Source organism: Antechinus flavipes, chromosome 6 (genome assembly GCF_016432865.1).
Source record: "Antechinus flavipes isolate AdamAnt ecotype Samford, QLD, Australia chromosome 6, AdamAnt_v2, whole genome shotgun sequence".
NCBI classification, from domain to species: domain Eukaryota; kingdom Metazoa; phylum Chordata; class Mammalia; order Dasyuromorphia; family Dasyuridae; genus Antechinus; species Antechinus flavipes.
This window is the reverse complement of record NC_067403.1, coordinates 246615846-246630472: the sequence shown is the minus strand read 5'-3', so window position 1 is coordinate 246630472 and position 14627 is coordinate 246615846. Positions and strand designations below refer to the sequence as shown.

The 14627-nt window shown below is 36.5% G+C and overlaps 1 protein-coding gene across 1 annotated transcript in view; it reads right to left on the bottom strand.

Moving 5' to 3' along the window:
- LOC127540150 (fatty acid desaturase 2-like protein FADS2B) overlaps nucleotides 1–14627 on the bottom strand; it is a 47696-nt gene that overhangs the window by 5142 nt on the left and 27927 nt on the right. The window contains exons 6-10 of the mRNA XM_051964729.1: nucleotides 10669–10729; nucleotides 9879–9955; nucleotides 9209–9306; nucleotides 6755–6851; nucleotides 3811–3890 (exon numbers count right to left, since the gene is read on the bottom strand). Coding sequence (XP_051820689.1) covers nucleotides 3811–3890; nucleotides 6755–6851; nucleotides 9209–9306; nucleotides 9879–9955; nucleotides 10669–10729 — 413 coding nt within the window. The remainder of the gene's footprint in view (nucleotides 1–3810; nucleotides 3891–6754; nucleotides 6852–9208; nucleotides 9307–9878; nucleotides 9956–10668; nucleotides 10730–14627) is intronic.

Below are 14627 nucleotides of genomic sequence, written 5' to 3'. Positions count from 1 at the left end.
AGTGAGAAAGACCTCAGGTCTATCACAATAACAATGAGAACACATGCAGGTATCTCTGTTCAGGATTCTAAGAACCCGTACCACTCTCCCATCCATTCATTGATATGTTTATGAGACAGGCAGTGGTAAGGCTTTGGGGCTTGGTTGGAAAATCCCAGTGAGTTTGAATAGTAATTCAAGACAATATGATTATGAACAAAATGGTCCTGAAGAGAAATTACATTGTATTTTATATTAAATGTAAAGGATTGTTTGATTTTTTTGTTCTTTTGAATTATCTGGCAGAGTGAATGTCACTGTCCTCTACATAGATGGGCACAGTAAGTATTAGTTAATGAGACAACAGTCAGAACACCCACTTTCTAATGCTAGCTCTTTTTTAAACTGGTTATGTGGCAATCTTTTTTTGGTGTGTTTTATTTTCCTCATCTATAAATCATAGCCAATACTGTATCACTTCCAAGGATATTGTGACATAATGGTAGCTGATGTTTATGTAGCTTTTTAAATTTAAAAATGTAGAACTTTAAATTTAAATTTAAAGTAAATAAAATACTTTACATTTGTAGCTAGTCATTGACAAGGGGATGATGGGAAGTATAATTTTTTAATAGTGGGAAGGAGGGACTAAAGAAGGAAAGAGAAAGCCATAGGATGGAGAATTGAGAGAAAATTTGAGCTCCATGGAAAGGAGAGGGTCACAGGGTATGGATTAACTCCAGTGCCAGCAGCCAGTCAATTGCAACATAAGGGGTCTGCTATTCCAAACAAGTATAATCACATGCAGGTGAAGTCTTACTTAGCTTACTGAGCTGATTATGGAGTTATCTGCCTGGAGAGAATTTTGTGATTTCTATAACTTCATTACTATAGGGATCTATTAGATTAATTTCTTCTCTACTTCTCTTCCCATCTCCACTCCTCAGATTAATTGCAGTTCTTTTTAAACTATTTGTTATTTATATGTTAATAATACATTTTATCTTCAAATAAAGGTAAGTTGATTTTTAAAAATGTATTCTGAATCAATGTTTATTATAAAACAGTGGCTCATACAATGGCGATAGGCCAAAAACTTATGTAACAGTAGAAGATTCTCTATGTGTCTCTGTTTCCTTCCCTCTTTGTCTCTCATTTTCTTTACCTCCAAAGAGGAGCTTCATGTTTATTATCTCATCATCTTAGCACAACCAGGTAAAAGAAGTGTGGGTTTGATCCCCATTTTACAAATGAGGACCTTAAAGTTCAAGCTTCCCCAAGGTAAAGCTCTTCTTTGTACAGTTGAATTTTGAACTCGGGTCCTCACAATATATTTTCTGCATTTACCACTGTACTCAGCTATACCTCTAATGTAAAAATACTATAAATGTGAAGGATGCTTCATCCCACAGCACCCATTATGAGTGATACAAAGAAATATAGAACAAAAGAAATAGACAATAGGCAGGGAGATTAGCTCCCTAATCTGAGTGCCATTTTTTTTTTTTTTTTTTTTTTTACTTATCTCTTCTAGAGTTTCATTTAGAAATTCAGTAACTGTCTGAAATATGTAGAAGGAATTGGGCATGAGAAAGTGATTCTTAATCTTAATTATAAAGGAGCAAATATCTAAACTCTAAGTATCTAATAGAGATTTAGATAATCTAAAATGAAATTTAGATTATCTAAAGTTAAGCATTAGAGTATCAGGGAAGAATGTGTTATTGAAGAGATCAGCTTTCCCTGGAGTTCAGCCACCAAATCAACCCTATGTTTTACAGTTAGGGTCACACAGGTAGGAAGTATTAAGTGTCTGAGTGTTTGAACTCAGGTCCTTCTGACTTTAGGGCTGGTGCTCTATCCACTTTGCCACCTAATTGCCCCTGTTAATTCTATTTTGGAAAAAAAAATCCTTAGTTATATAGATGTATCTATTACGGTGTCTTTCTCAAGAGCTGACCTGTTTCTCTCTTTCTTGTCCATAATGACCCTAGAAGGGAACTTTAAAAAAGAACACTTTAATGCATTTTTTCCTTCAATATTATGTATTACAGCTATTTGTGTTTGATGTCTCATCCCTCAACTGGACTGCAAGGTCCATTAAAGTGGAGAAACAATTATGTAAATTATTTATTTTGCTCATGTGATGGACAGTGGTTTGGCACAAAGGATATTGGGATTAGCGTCAGGGAGACAATGGTTCAAATCACACCCTAGGGCCCAGTGGTTCTCAAACTTTTGTTTTCATTATCTTTCTCCTATTAAAAATTATTTAGGATCTCTTTGTTTATCTGGATTATATTTATAGGCATTTACCATATTGGAAATAAAAACTATTTTTGAATTTGTAGACCCTCTAAAAGGCTTTTGGAGATCCCCAGGATTCTCTAGACCATACTTTGAGAACCACTGCCCTAGGCAATTAGGTGTGTGATTTATAGACAATTAATTCTCTTAATCTCTTTCAGTTTCCTCATCAGTAAAACGAGTGGGTTGGATTTATGTCCTTTCGGAATCTCTTCTAGCTGTTAGATTTGTGGTTCCAGGGCTAGCATAGACACCTGTATACAATAGATGCTTAATTTTTTTGTTTGTTCTTGTTTATTTGTTTTTACTTGAAATTTACTTCTCTTCCCTCCATAGACCATAGAATATTAACACTATGGGAATACCTCTATGACCTTTTTCTCTCTATTGAGCAAAGTTGGGTTCTTTCCAGTGATGTCATGTCAAAGATTTCTGTCTAGCTTAATAACAATGGGAGGCCACATGTTACACTAGATGCAGGACAGATCTTGAAGTCAGAAAGACTTGGTTTTGAGTTCTAACATCTTCCCATACTCCAGTCAATTCTTTAAGACTTAATTGCAAAGTGTCCATTAATATGCATTAGTAGAAGTTGCCTAATAAAAAGGGAGTCTCCTTCACTGATAAAATCACAGGTATGGACCAATGATGATAGTGATGGTGGTGATGTCTGCCACGTAGTAGACATAATAAATGCTTGTTGACTGATGGTTAATAATAACTTATAGTGATATAGTAGCTTCACTTTTGTACTTTGTGTGCATAATCTCATTAGAGGCTCACAATAATGCCGTGAGGTAGACGCTACTAATATTATTGTCTCCACATTGCAGAAGAAAAAACAAGTACAAAGGTTCTGACCATTTTTACACAGAAAGAATAGGATGTAGTCACTTCTCATTGTAAGTGTGGATGGTTTCATTCTTTGTCCTAGATCCTAACCTAGCACTACATTCTTTGTACTAGATCCTATCCCAAAACAAATTAAATTGAAATAATGTTTAGCTCAGAGGAGAGAAGAATTAGAGCATGATAGCCTTTCCAATAAATACTTGAAGAAAGCTATCATTTAAAGAGGGTGTAGACCTGGTTTGTTTAGCTTTAGAGAAACTAGTAACAGTAAGTTCTCACTTTGTACTCAGTCTAATACTGATAGATGATTAATAAATGTTTGTTGATGAATTAATTTCTGTCTCTTAAATTCAGTGCTCTCATCTTTCTTTCTTTCTTTCTTTCTTTTCTTTCTTTTCTTTCTTTCTTTTCTTTTTTGTTTGTTTGCTGAGGCACTTTGGGGCTAAGTGACTTGCCCAGGGTCACACAGCTAGGAAGTGTTAAACATCTGAGAGCAGATTTGAACTCAGGTCCTCCTGACTTCAGAGCTAGTGTTCCAACCACTGTGCCACCTATCTGCCCCTCTCTCTTTTCTTTTAGATTATGTTAGGGTCATCCAGATAAGGTACTAGGGAGAGAGTTAAATGACCTTTTCTATCCCTATTCAGGAAAAAAAAATGTTTTCTTACTCACTGGTGTTCAATTTGGAAGTTGAGATGCCCAGAGAACCAGTCATTGAAGAAGGATTGCTTAACATTACAAGTAGCCAAAACCTGCAAGAAAAAAAAAATTATGATAATTGACTTTAGTGAGTATGAGTCATGAAGTCTAACTACTCCTATACCTTAATGTGTCTCATGTAGAGCTTCTTGTATCACAGAATCAACAAACATAAGAGGCAAAAGGAATAGCAAGAGAATATTGCTTCTGGTTTCTACATAAATGGAAATCAATCTCTACAAAATAATTGACAAATATCCATCAACTTTTTTCTTAAAAATATCCTGTGATGGGAAATCTACTAGTTTCTCAAGACAGCCCCAGTCTGCTTTTGGACAGTCCTAATTATTTAGAGATTATTTGGGGACAAATTCTTCTTTCAGTACTTGGCTTAGTTCCTTTAAGGCTAAGCAGAAAGTTCTAACCCATTTTCCAAGTGACAACCTTTCAAATAAGCTTGAAGACAACCTCTAATTTTTCTTCTTCGGACTGAACATCCTTCATTTAATCTTTTAACCTTGATATCATTTACTGTCAAATTTATGCTTTCATTTAATAAATGTTTCCTAAAATATAACGTCCAGAATTTATCTCCTCATTTTAAGGTGATTAGATAAGGACAGAGCACAACAACTGAATCTCCTTCCTAGTACTGAACTCCATGGCTCCTATTGTAGTCTATCCATGATTTAGCTTTTGGGAATTGCCATAATACACTATAGTCAGTCAACTTACTACAGTCCTTCCTGGGTGAACCATGGTGTCATCCTGCTTCTGGTAAAACTGATTTTTTGGAATCCAAGTGTAAAACTTTACATTTCTCCTTATTGCAATTTTCACTCACATAGCAGGGACTATTGAGTGTATCCTAGTCGAAAGGTATTGTACAAGGTGCTAAGGATTACAAAGCAGATTTTCTTTTGTTCCTCAAGGAGATGATAATTTAGCAGGAGAAACTGGGGAAATACCCAGATCCAATATAAAGATCTACAGGAATATACTATAACATAAGCAAATAATTAGTCAGTGTTGTGTAAATTGTAAAGACTATTGTTTCAGAGATTCAGAAATGGGAGTTACTTCTGGTCAAAAGATCAGGGAGAGCTTCAGGTGGGTGGTGACGTTTGAATTGGATATTGAAGAATGAATAATATTTCACTAGGCTGAAGGATAGGGAAGAAATTCAAGAGTGTCTTTGTATGTGTAGGAATGGGGAAAAGGAGGGAGGGCTCTGCAGGAAGCCAGATGTAGAGACACATTTTTGAATGTGGAACATGCTATTTTCTCAGATAACAGAACAAAGATGACATTTTGTTTAACTCTTTTTCAAGATATTATTTAGCTCTAACTGGAAGACATGTTGGTCATCTTTGGGACATGTATCATCTTCACATTTCTTGGCAAGATTATTGATTATGTAGACATACATTGAAAATGAATGAGGAAGATAATTGTATGTTTTTAAAATCTTAGCAAAATTCATAAAATGCACAGGAGTCAGAAGGCTTGGCCCAGCTTCATCACAGATCAGGATATGTTACCTTGTACAAGTCTTTTTCCTAGCCAATCCTCAGCCTCCTTATGTTGAAAATAAAGGTTTTAGACTAGATAGTCTACAAAAAACCCTTTCAGATCTTAGAGCCTATGTTCTAAAATTCAGTGTTTGAAGGTTAAGACATAAGGTCATAGATCTTAAGCTGGAAGGGTTCTCAGAAGCCATTTAGTTCAAGGGGTTCTTTTTTTCAGATGAGGAAACTGAGGATCAGAGAGACTATATAACTTAATGGTGATACAGTTAGTAAGAGGCTGAATCCTCTGACTTTAGAGTCAAATTTTCTTTTAGTTAAAAATTTATTGAGCCAATAGTCTTTTTGTAGTACCACATTTTGTCCCATATCTGGAAGTTCATCTTGGTTTTTGCATTCTATCTTCTGAGGTCCTACCCAGTACTGATATTGCTATGGTTTAGTATTATTTCCATGTTTAGTTTTGTGTTATAATTGAATCTATGTCCAGAAATTCACTTCCCCTCTTAGTGCTTTGGATTTCAAAACATGCCTCAGCTGCTATCACATCTTGGAGTTTCCTTTGAGTCTGAGGCTCCTCAACATGAAATATCCAATGATCCTTGTACCTTTCTTACCCTAGAATAATCTTTAACCCTTTTTCCCGTTGGTGAGTTCTTCCAGGGAAGAACTGGTCAGCTTTCATTCTTCTGGCTCTATTCATGACATTAAGGAGTTTAGAACTATACCCCTGATTGGGTACCTTCCTTTTCCTCCCACTAGCCTTCCCTCATTAAAATATAAATTTTTTGAGTAAGGTCTGTATTTCTTGTTGTTATATTTGTATCCCTAGTGCTTAGCTGAGTACCCAAAATAAAATAATATGTATATTTGCTTCTTTCCTCTTTTTCTCTTCCCCCTTTCTCTTTTCTCCTTCTCTCTGTCCCTCCCTTTATTCCTCCCTTCCTTCCCTCCCTCCGACATTTTCCAAAACTCACATCCTATGTACTAAACTTTCAAGTCCCTTCCAACTCTGACAAACTACATTCTAAGCTTTCTCTGAAACCTGACATACTGTGCTCTTTGTTGTAAGATCCCTCTTTCCCTCTAATAGTTGTCTTTGCTCCCAAGATCCTCCCATATCTCATATTAAACATTATTTTCACAAGTCCCTTTCAACTCTGACATTCCTTATTTGACAGTCACTACTACCCCCTCATTCTAGACTCTTAAGTCCCTCTTAACTCTGACAGCTTCTCCTTTAATATCCCTTCCAATCTAATATTTTGTGCTCACAGGTCCCTCCCAAGTCTGACAGTCTATCATTCTCATTATGTCTTTGATCCCTTTGACAGGACACCATTCACGAACTCCAGTGATTCAGTGGATGGCCTGGGAGGTGACATAATTACCTGTGTGCTAAACCAGTCATGGTTCTCCTCTGTACTCATCCTCATTGGAATGTGGCTCATCTGGGTGACCAATGCAATCCAGGGACTTTCCAGCAGCCTTTGGAGAAAGCATCATGGAAGACATTGAGACAGTTAGTCATTCCACACAGAACACAGATTTACTTTCCATTCATCAATACTTATTAAATGGGTAACGTGTCTTAGGCTATTCGACAAGGTGGAATACAAAAGAGAAAAACCAAGAGTAAGACTGGAGAAGATTGGAAAGGTCTTGGAAGTCACTAAACGGTGAACTTTCTATTGGACTTGACTACCCTTCTATGATGGATACTATTCTGTCTTTCTCTTTCAGAAATGGCTATTGAAAGTATAAGCTTTGCCCCTATCCAGACCTTTATTACATCTGTGAGACCTGAGACAAATCATTTACCCTTCTCCAGAGCTAAAATAAGAAGGCCAAACTTATAATCCCCAGGATCCTTTCTATCTTTAAGCTCTGTGATCCTGTGAATCTTGAAATATGTAAGATAATGCCCTTTATACTTGAACTAATGATTTTCTATCTTCCCTCAAACAATTCAAAGAGGTTTCAAATTCCCATCTTACCAGCCACTAAGGTAGGCAGAGAAGTACCATTACCTCCATTTCAAAAAACAAAAACAAAAACCACTCGGAGAGGTCACTTAAATGACAGAACCCAGATTACGACCCAGGTTTTCTAATGTCTTGTCCAGAATTCTAAAACTAAAAGCTTCTAAAACCCTGGTTTTATTTTCCTGATGCATGGAGCAGAATATTCAATAATATGAAAGATGAAGGAAAGTTCATGTTTTGAAATCATGTCATAGAGAAATTTGATTCAAAAATAAAGAGACTTGAGAACATAAAACATTGAACCGGAAGAAACTCCAGACACAGAAGATGAGATGTTAGAGTTGGAAGGAAATTTACAACATAGAACACAAATATTAAAGTTGTAAGTGATATTAGAGAAAAAAACCTTTTAGAGCTGGAAAAACTCCCTAGAGATAATTAAATCCAGTCTATTCCCTTTAAAGTTAGAGTGGTTATCATTGTCCATTCTCAAAGAGGACCAGAAAGACATCACAAACTAGAATTTGTCTATGTGGTTCATATCAGTCCAATATGGAGTTTAGAAAACTTTACCACAGTTGGACACAAATAGTCCAGAGGAAAAGTAGGTATAGTAACTTCCTCAAAGTAACACAGAACTGGTGGTCTACAAGAGTGGGTTCATCTCTTGTATTATAACTTCCTGCCTTTAGGGAAGTAATTGGTCCTCTTTGTGCCTCAGTTTCCTCAGAGGTAATGTAAACTCTTTCCCATTTTTGGCTTTGTGATTTGGCTCAACTAAGTCCCACCAGATATCTTAAACTGTCAGTCAATAAGCATTTACTAATTGCTTGCTATAGGCAATATTGCCTCAAAATAATAATACTATGTATACTCTCTCAGTGCTGGAGATCCAAGAAAACACAAAAACATGGTCTCCATCTTCACAGTCTAATGGCGGAGACAATATTCAAATAATAATATACATGTAAGACACAGGATGAATGAAGGGAATCTCAGTGGGAAAACACTAGCAGTAGGAGTACTGAGAAAGGCATTGCAGAAAAGAGAAACTGATCTGTCTTAAAGAAAGTTGGGAAATCGAGGAGAGGAAGGAGAACATTTATAGCCAGTGAAAAGGTGAGCCACCCACTCAAATCTGTTTAAGCCATTTCATAAGCTGGTCTTTGCTGAATTCCAAATAAAGTGAAGACTGGGAAAAGAGGGAAGCTTGTTCTGGATTGGCAAACACTCCACAAGAAGAAAAATTAGACAATCCCAGTTATTTCAGTGCCTATTTTGAAGACCGAGATACACAATTCCTGGATGATCTATGTGTATGTGGAAGGATCATCGTGGACTTTGTTTGGTTTCCTGTAGTCCTAATTGGGAGATAAAGGAGCTTGCAGCTTGTACTATATTTTATGATTTTACTTATGTCATGACCCTTTTATTAGCCTGAGAAAATCTATGTCCCCTTTCTCAACATAATGTGTTTAAATGTATAAAAATTAATATATAGAATTACATGGGAGACCAATTATACATACATATATAATTTATAAAATTAATAATAACAGCATTAAAATAGCACTTTGAATGTTACAAAGCACTTTATATGTTTTCTCCTTTGATCTTTACAAGAACCCTAGGAATGGTGCTATTATTACTTTCATTTTATAGATGAGGAAACAGACTGAGAAGGGATCTTGGGATACAACATAGCTAGTAAGGGGCTGAGGTCAAACTTCCTGATTTCAAGTCCAGTACTCTAGGCCCTGCTTGATTGCCTCTATTTAGAAACAAACAAAAAATAAAACCAAGTTTCCAGGTTCAGAATCCCTGAGAAAGAGGAACAACAACATTCATTGATTCACTTACTTGACCAGATATATGAGAAGTACAGTCCCAATAATTCCATAATAAGCTCTGTAGGTGATGAAATAGCGGATGTAAAAGCTGCTGATCCAGGCAAGTTCCTAAAAGAGGAAAAACTTTAAGATATGTGGGGTGAAGTTATGAACAGTAATAAATTTCAAGCTGGAAGGACCATGGAGGTTATGAAGTCCAACCTACTTATTTGACAAATTATGAAATTCTGGCTGAGTCTAGGGAATAGGATTTGAGATAGGACTTCCCTGATTCCAAGTCTAGTACTCACTGTGTCACTATTAAAAAGTCAGATTCCCACCCGAACAGGGAACTCTCCAGGGGTCCTCAAACTACGGCCCGCGGGCCAGACACAGCAGCTGAGGATGTTTATTCCCTTCACCCAGGACTATGAAGTTTATTTAAAGGCATAGTTCGGCTCTCCAACAGTCTGAAGGACAGTGAACTGGCCCCCTATTTAAAAAGTTTTGAGAACCCCTGCTAGACCTTCAGACGAAAAGTCTGATACCCTAATTACTGAGCTATCAGCCCCTGCTGTAGGCCCTTGGCAAGGTAAATGTTCTCTGCCTCTGGCACCGAGGAATCTCGAGGAGTAGTCAGAATCCCTCTATTTGACCTAGGCTCCAAGGAGAGCATCTATGACAGGAAGGTTGACACTCACTTTCCATTCCTTCCGAAGGAACGTCACTTGAATAGATTGCATGTTGAAATAGACTGGCATAAGTAGGGGAAGGCCAACTAGAAAGAAAGAAAAGATATTGAATAAGACAAGGAGATAGTGATGCAATAAATATAGATAAGTGGGAATACCCTTAGATATATCTAATCCTTTTATTGGGCATCCTGCTTTTTGCTTACTGGTTCAACTGGTAATAGTTGTAAATGACATCACCATGTTGGAGTCGAGTTATAGCATGTCCGACTATGACTGATCAGACCAAGCTCAGAATGCTCTGCCCCAGGTTGGACACAAATAGCTTCTGTGGACTCTTTAACTTTGTACATCTACACTTTTTCTGAGCTAATTCAATTCTGCTTTGCTCATAGAGCACATTATCTTCCCTGATGAGGGCACCATGCTGGGTCAGGTCCTGTGCCAGTGTCTCCCATGTCACACAATCAAGAAAAACTAGAAACTAACTATTAGAAACTAACTATTCATAGAATCATATTGATTGTCCAAGTTGGAAGGGCCTTCAGAACATACAATGTTAGAGCAGAAAGGGATCTTGGGATACAGCATAGAAAGTCAGAGGTAGAAGGAACCATAAAATGTTAAAGGGGGAAAGAATGTTCAAACTGGGAGAAGCCTTAGAACATAGACTATTAGAGATAGAAGGGATCTTGAAAAAGAAAATTTCAGAACTGGGGAGGATTGTAGAATGTAGAATAAATGCCAGAGATAAGAGATATCTTTTGAACCCAGAACACAGGAGGTTATGTCAGCTTACCTACATAGAAGTATAGGTGCTGCTTTTCATAATCAATATATTTGATTTTTTTCTTGCCATACTGAATTGAGAAAGGGAAAAAATACAAATTACTCCTTGTTATTACAGTATGCTATATAATGAAAGGTTAGTATGTAGTACAGTGAATATTCATGTTGACTTTGGAGGTAGTGGCCCGAGTAGAAATTCCAGCTCAGGCACTTACTCCCAATTTGCTGTTGAGCGATTTATTTAACCTCTCTGGGCCTTGATTTCCTCATAGGTGGCAAATATAAAATAAAAGGTTGAACCAGATGATGATGATAGTAATAGTAGCAGGAGTAGTAATAGTTATAGTGGTGGTGATGGTGGTGGTAATAGCAGCACTGGAATAATAATAAGGTAGCGCTAGAAGTTTGCCAAATTCTATACAAATATAATCTCACTAGCTCCTCACAACAACCCTATGAAGTATGTGCTATTACTATCCCCATTATATAGATAAGGAAACTGAAGAAAATAGATGAAGTGATATGGCCAAAGTCATTTAGCTAGTAAATGGCTGCAGCTGTATTTGGACTCATCTCCCTGCCCAGATCCAGCACTTTATCTACTGTGTCTCTTCTCTTTCTACAAGAACTCACATTTATAAACACTTCAATGTTTATACAATGCTTTCATCTCATCCATTTGAAGTAGATCACAAAAATCTCGTTATCCTTTTTTATAGATAAGGAGATGGAGATTCAGCTTTATGAAGTGATTTGCCCAGTTTGAACATTCTATCCCCCTTAAACATTCTATGTACCCCCAAGTATATTTCCCCTATAAAAGATACTCTTATGATGAAGATCTGTGAGGTTACTCTTTTTCCCTCATAGTGTCTTCCTTACTCCAGCTAACTCTGATTAGTTCTATTTGGATTGAACCTGCCAGTCAATGGCTTTGCTCCTACCTCATGAACTATTTCCCTTTTCCTGGTTAATTTGAATTTTCAGGGGAAACTTGCCTTTTCCTTGTTGACTAATATGTTGTCCCAGATCTATTTCACATTTGTTACTCCTGGTGCCTAATTTATCTTTTATTTTATCTATAACCTCTTTTCCTAAATAAATGTGCCTTTTGCCAAAGAAGATGGTCCTTGTGAATTTGTCACATATTTGTTTCAAACTAGCTATTGCTATCACTTCATTATATGTATGTACGTGTATATATGTGTATGTGTGTGTGTGTGTGTGTGTGTGTCTTGTGGTCAATGTGTTTCGATTTACTATACATGCTTGTTATAGGCTTTATTTTTTCTTGTATTTTAAATTTGGGCATAGAGTCTGGATGGGAGAATAAGGCATACCTTAGCTGATTAAAAAAAGTAAAAGGATCATTAGAATATCAGAAAAGATTAATTAGAAGTAGAGGGGAACACAAGACATATAAAATCAAATCTTAGCACAGTAGAGTACCACAGAATTCATTTAGTCTAATTGGTATGAAGCCCCTACTATAGAGAATATACCTCTACCCTTTAAACTATGTTCCACAGTTCTGAATTATGACCCAAAAGATGATCTCAGCAGGTGAATAAGATGCAGCCCTCAGTAATTTGGCAGGAGACCAGAAAAAGTATCTTCCACAGCCAGAAAAACCTGTTTTCATAAGAGAGTCAAACTTTTGCCTTTGAATTTCAATGAGTAGACATTTTGACTCAACACCCTCCTTTTTCTTTTTAAGTTTTGATGAGACCTTTTATTATTTGCCTTCTGGGGAAGAGAGCAACCTCAATTCAGTAGTTGAATCTCAATGCCCAGCCTTCCATCTGGGAAGAGGACGTGCAGTTTTTTTGAGATCACCTGTGTCTTAGCTTCACTTAAGTGAACCCAAAGTTTTCAAGTCAAAGAAAACTTTTCGTGCTGAAATTTTAAATCAAGTCAACAAAAAATGTACACATTTTTTGGAGGTGGCTTTTTATATCTGCTAATGTCTACAAAAAGACTTAAAGATGGAAATTCCATGTTCCTATTTCAGATCATAAAACCATGAGATGTCAGAAGCAAAAGAAAAAAAATCTAGAGACCTAGAGAACAGGATGTCAGAGCTAGATGAAACCTTCAGAGCTAGAGAGGACCATAGAACATTCATTGAAAATGAAAGCTGGGATGGACTTTGGGAAATAGAACAAATATCGTAGAATGTTAGAATTGTCCGGGTATTAGAATATAGCATAAAGGAACTTAGAACATAAGAGGCTGACCTGGAAGATTCTATGGAATATAAAATATAGAATATTGAATATTGGACATGGAAGGACAATAGAATACAAAATGCCAGAGATGGAAGGGACATTAGAACATAGAAATTCAGAACCAGAAAAACCACATTCTAGAATCTATAATGTGGAATGTTACAGACTGAAGATGTTTTATTGATCATCTAGGTCAAAGCCTCTTAAACTGTGGGTCATGACCCCATCGTGTAACTGAATATGGGATCACGAAAGGGGATCTGTAAAGATTTGATTTGTATTATTTTATATATTCCTTGGGTCAAAAGGTGTCATGAGTGGAAAAAGTTTAAGACGACTTGATCTAGGCCTTTTCTTTCATTCTCACATTCTCACATTTCTGTCAAAGATGTGAGCTCTAGAGAGGTGATATTTATATCAATCAAATCCAATAAAGAAAAAGAATCTTTATGACCAATTTTACTTTTGAATTGGCATAACAAAATGAGAACATAAAACTTGAAAATCATGGATTGTGGGAAATCTGGATCTGTCCTACATAGTCAAACAAAAATTGGCAATAACATAAGATCTTTTGGTAGGCAGTGCCAGTTCCAAGACTTCTGTCTTCCCTGAATGGGTTTGACCATGTAGTCATTCTCGCAATCCTTACCAATCCTGGATCAACCAGTCCTTGAGTAAGACAATAGAAAGGACTTCCTAGTATATAATAATGAGCTCTAGGAATGTTTAACAGAGACTAGCTGATCTTGTTGAGATTGTTATGAAGAGAATCTTGAATTGGATGGAATGTTGGGTGGAATTGTTATGGAAGAGACTTCTTGGACTGGGTGGAAATGTTGAATTGAGTAACCATCAACACTTTTCCAACTTGAATTACAGTATCATAGAGTTCAAGCTGTGAGGGAAATTAGTGGTCCTGTAGAACTAGCAAGGAACTTTAGAACATAAAACATGGAACGTAGAATGATACAGCTGGAAGGAAAACATTGAAATGCAAACTATGAAAGCTAGAACGAATTTAGACTATAAGATGCCAGAGCTAGAAAGAATTGAGAGTATAAATTGTCAAAACCTAGAGAGGCAATAGAACTTAAAGATAATAGAACTCATTTCCAATGAGGAAGTACAAACTCAGATAAATCAAGTGCTCTTTCCTACATCAAATAGGAAGCATTGGAGCCAAGTTTTAAATCTGGATCCTTTGACACCAAATACAACTCTCTATCCTCTTTGCAATGTCCCCATCTTCTATGATATTCTCTGAGCTTGTTGAAGGCAGACACTTTGTCTTATCAAAACTTTGTTCCTGGGGATTTAGTATAGAGGAAGTGCTTAGTGGTTTTGTTTTTGTTTTTTTGTTTTTTTAGTAAAAAGATGCAGAAATCGCTTCAACAAACATTTATTTAGTGCCTGCTATGTCTAAGGCCCTAATCTAGGAATAAAAAAAGAAAAATGAAATAGTCCTTACATTTTACAAAAACTCTACTTTCTACAAGGGGAAAAAACAGCATGCAAATAAAGTAAATACGAGATAATTAAGAGATGATATGGGAGAACACTAATAACCAAGGGAGAATTCATTTAAACTGAGACTTGAAGGGAATTAGGAATTCTAATAGGTAAAGGTGAATAGGGGTAGAGTTTCAGAAAAATGAGGTACACTGTGCAAAGGTGTGAAGGGAGTATGGCAGAATCTAATGTATGCAGAAGAAGTAGTCCATTTTTGCTAGGCTAGAGT